Source organism: Lolium rigidum, chromosome 7 (assembly GCF_022539505.1).
Source record: "Lolium rigidum isolate FL_2022 chromosome 7, APGP_CSIRO_Lrig_0.1, whole genome shotgun sequence".
Lineage (NCBI taxonomy): Eukaryota > Viridiplantae > Streptophyta > Magnoliopsida > Poales > Poaceae > Lolium > Lolium rigidum.
Window position 1 is genome coordinate 359,067,347 of NC_061514.1, and position 4,560 is coordinate 359,071,906.

Genomic DNA, 4,560 nt, shown 5'->3' on the forward strand with positions numbered 1-4,560 from the left:
GCTGTGACTAAGTTGCTTGTGGAGGAAAACCGGATCATGTTCGCCTACTTAAGCATCCTGATCCGGACCAAAGGGTTTGGTTCGAGAAGAAGAGGGTCATCATTTGGGAACATGATGCGTGATCGCCAACATATCCTACTTTGCTTTATTTTATTCGAACTTGTGCCCCTTTTTGCAATGTGGTTAACTACTTATGTGTCCTTTCTGATTGACTAGCCGAACTTTTATTTTCTTTGTTTGTATGGCCAATTTGGCTCATGTATTGACTGTTTTTGGCGAATTTGGTTCATTTTTTTTCGCCTGCCTAGCAAAATATGTCGGGCCACTAGGGTATCCTGGCCTAAAAGAACATATGAGACAACAAGATCAAATTTATGCTCACGGTCCAACCTAAACGAATAATTTTCATGTCTGAAATTGCTTGGCGGCCGCTGGAGATTCCCTTGACACAGACCACAGCTGGCTCAGCCGCTGCAGCATCTCCATGGTCGATCGTCTCGTGGGCCAAGGAAATTTAAACCAGACTTTTTCGCCTGTTTGGCAAGGGCTGTCCACATCCATGTGCCATATGTTCTCGCATGGTATGCAGATGCAGTTAATGCTCATCTGTTGGTTGTCGGCCCGGCCTGCCATGGCACTTGTGATTTTCAAATGCTTTTGCTTTCCCCTCCTGACGAAGGTTTCAGGAGCTGAGGTTTTTTTTTTTTTTTGAAAAAGAACGACATCAGCACAAAATATTGTCATGTCCTTGTTTAATTCGAAGTATATCGAGTGGCAGTAGACAATAGGCCTTCTCAGATGAAATGTGTGAAGAATCACACATACGTTGATGCTGTGAAGAGGAGGGGAGAGGGGAAATGTATGAACACTCATGCTTTTTCAAGAGATGTTAGTTATAAGTAGTGTACGCCAATCATAACAAGATCTTAGTTGTACTGATCTTACTACAAAAATCGAGAGAAGGATAGAAGAGATTCCATCAAAACAAAATAAGAGAAAGAGAAGAGATGAAGAGAAGAAATAAGAGGCAATGCGACTCTCCTGCTGGAAGCTTAATTATTTCAAATTAATCAAGACTTGTCGCCCTCCATAATAATATGTACAAGATGCATGCTTAGTGCAACAATCTCCCAAGGCATCAAGAGCATGCTGGAAAAACAAATTAAGCAGCAAACCAAAACTAGGAGTAGCACATACTCCTCTCCACCACCGTCAAGAAACGAGGCGGCCGGCGCAAGAAGGCCACCAAGGACGGGGGAGGATGGAGATGGCGGCCGGCCGGCCGGCCATCGCGCGCGCGCAGATTGATTAATTTAAGGTCCTGCTGTAGCCCTAGCACGCGCGCGGCCTAGTAGAGCCTGTAGTGGCGGTAGGACTTGAGCATGGCGCCGCAGAAGGTGCAGATGATGGCGCGCCAGGTGACCCGGTGCACGGTGAGGAGGTAGCAGAGCCGCGTCGCCGTCTCCATGTCCGCCACGCTGGCGCAGCCGCCGCACCGCGAGCAGATGCCCGCCGCCGGCTTGCTGCTGCGCACCTTCCGCCGCTGGTCCACCAGGAAGCAGAAGGACACCATGTCCGCCGCCGGTCACCTTCGAGCTTTCTCTGCCCTCTGGTGCGTGTGCGAGGTGAGTAGCTAGTTTACAGCTAAGCCGCGCTCAAGTCGCCCGTTTAGTCTGTCACCGCTTCAGCCTGTGTATATATACTGGCTGTGCGGTGGTGAGGCAGTGGTAGTTGTGGTCAGCAATGGTGGAGAGCCAGTCAGCAATGTGCGCGGTGCGACGGACGGAGAGCGGGTAGGAGGAGGGGATTTAAGGCGGCGATTGTATGGGCCGCATTGATGGCTGCCTCCGGGCGCCGGGGGTGGGGGTGGTGGCCGGTAGGGGTGGCCATTATGGCCCCTGCCGCGGGCGCGAGTATGCTTCTTGACTAAGTCTGCCGTTGTCCGGTGGTTACTTATGGCCGGGGCAGACAGAAACACGGTGAGCACCAGCACAGACTTGGCCGGCCGTGTGGTCCGCGTGTGATGGCGCCAACTCTCAACCTCCCCGAGCCAAGTGGATCATAGTGTGTGTTTCAGCAAAGTTCACTTTCACCATGGTTGGGAGCTCCGCAGGGGTTGTGGAGGTCGACACAAACCAAATTCGACCTCCACTTTCACCCTATTGTTTCGGGACTAAAAGCAAACAAGTCCCATTCTTGGATCACATCTCCAAGGAAATCTTTCAGCATCTTGTGGCTACACAGATGTATCGACGGTTAGCTTTGCTTGTCGTTGTGGAAGAGCTAGCAGCCCACGCAAGCAGGATCAACCGCTTGCAGCCGAGATGTTTGTTATCTCCGTGACCAGGGATGATGTAACCGGCGGGCATTGCTATTTTCGTATATTTTTACAATATTTTTTTGTCGTATTAGAATTAGAGCCGGTAATGGTCGGATGTAAATTCAGATACAGATTATATCGAATTATGAATATGGAACAAACTCGAATTAGAGCGGTAATCAAACAAATGTACGCATACTTTTATTCAAGCAATATGATATTAAAAACATGTAACGCAAGATGCACTCTTGTTCGTACAATGGACCGATTTGCTTGACAGCACAACATCAAAATCACCCCAAGGCAGCTCCGTACATTTACAGTACACAAATAATAGTGTAATTGTGCAATGTGAATGACATGACCAGTAGTGGTAGCATGCATAGTTGGGCAGATGGACTAATAGGTGGTCTAGGCATTTTGAGTGTAGAACGATAGATAGGGATATGCGGAATATGATGGATGTTGTATTGAGCCTCTCGGGCGAGTATATATAGTGGTACAGACTTGGAGGCTAAGATAGCTCTCCTAGAGATATGGTAGGCAGAGATTACAAATCCTAGACTACCTAATGTACCTATACCAAATATATCTCTAACACTCCCCCGCAGTTGTAGCGGTAGTGACGTGAACAACAATAGCGTCGCGGACGGTCAGACTGGGGAGAAGCCGAAGGTAGGAACCAACGGGCTGACACTCCCCCGTAGTCGTAGCGTGAGCTTCGTGAACGATGTCGCGTCGCGGATGCTTGGACTGTAGAAGAAGCCGAGGTGCTCATGCGAGGTGATAGCCCTTTGTGCCGATGTCGAGGTAGCCGAGAGCGTGGGTGCTGCAACTTTGGTCGGGGTAGCCACACGAGGGGGGGTGCCGTGGTCGATGTCGTGGTCGGGTGCCGGTGTCGAGGTAGCTGCACATGAAGCCGTAAGCGCGTAGTGCGCGAGGAGAGTGACGGAGACGCGTCGAGGCAGTCGTGGAGAGGGTGTCGATGCCGAAGTCGATGCAGTCGGAGCCGTCGAGGACGAAGTGCAACCATAGTTTTGCCAGAACCGGGCGTGCGGGGGTAGGGAACATTACAAAGTGCGCGCCATGTCGGAGTAGACTAGTAGAGGAGGTCTCGACGACGGGTGTCAGAGTAGAGGAGCAGGTGGTGTAGTCAGGGAAGAGGCGAGTCTCGACGACGGTTGTCGGAGTAGAGAAGCAGGTGGCGTAAGTCGGGGAAGAGGCGAGGACGCTGGCGGCAAAGCTGTAGTGTACGAATATGTAGAAGGCGGCTAACCCAGCGGTGACCTGGGGTGGTCATGCTGGACGCCTAGACGGGCGTTGCGGTGGTCGGCGAGCCCAGCGCGACCTGAAGTGGTTGGCGAGCCCAGCGGCGACCTGGGGTGGAGGCGCGGCGGCGGTACACGAAGTAGGCGAGAAGACCCGGCGGTGTGACGAAGACCATGCGCGGACGAAGGCGACCCGCGCCGAAGGGGTGGCGCTGTGGTGGCCTCGAACGTCGGTGCGCGGGGGACGGCGAAGGTGACTGCGTGTGGCGACGCCACGGCCCGAGGGGGCGGCTCAATCCGATCTATGATCGGTAAACCAAAAAATAAAAACGCTGGTCGAGCGACCGACGACGCAAAAAGGAAACCAATCTACGGATTGGAAAAAAATAACTCGAGGATAGCGGATCAACGGATCGGCGGACGAACCCTCATACGGGTTGCGCGGCCCCCGGAGTAGATCATGGAGATCGACCTCCCCGGGGGCGGCGCGGCGCGGAAGCTTGGGCGACTGCTAGGTTAGGATCGGCGCCTAGACTATCTAATATAGCTATACCAAATATATCTCTAACATTGAGCTTGGGTTAATTCAATCGGATAATCCTCTTTCAATACCTCCGATAGTCCGAAAAAGTCAGATAATCCATATCCGTTGAATTACCATTATCATATCCACCAATATATCCGTTAGATATTCATTTGGGCAATATCCACATCATCCGTTAGATATCCGCTTGGACATTATCTACGTTCACATCCATACCTAGCTAATTTCTAAAAATGCGTACCATATTCTCACAAAAAGATGTGGATGTGGATTTAGTGTGCCATGTAGTACTCCGTACATCCCTACCCATGAGCCATGCCGGTGGAGTTTTGAGATGATCTAGTGTACAAAGATCTGAATCCTACGGAAACAAAGTACGTATAGAGGCGTCGGTGGACTACGATGGATCAGACAGACGGTGTATCGTG

At 51.3% G+C, this 4,560-nt stretch overlaps 1 protein-coding gene across 1 annotated transcript; it reads right to left on the reverse strand.

Annotated features, from left to right (window-relative positions):
* Positions 1-1,021: 1,021 nt before the first annotated feature.
* On the reverse strand, positions 1,022-1,895 carry LOC124678211. Its single transcript, XM_047214129.1, has one exon. The coding sequence runs from the start codon at positions 1,571-1,573 to the stop codon at positions 1,349-1,351; it is 225 nt and encodes a 74-aa protein (XP_047070085.1). The 5' UTR covers positions 1,574-1,895; the 3' UTR covers positions 1,022-1,348.
* Between the last annotated feature and the right edge of the window lie 2,665 nt (positions 1,896-4,560).

Bases quoted from the DNA above. Each gene is read 5' to 3' on its own strand.
- LOC124678211 (XM_047214129.1), bottom strand. From the start codon at position 1,573: ATGGTGTCCTTCTGCTTCCTGGTGGACCAGCGGCGGAAGGTGCGCAGC.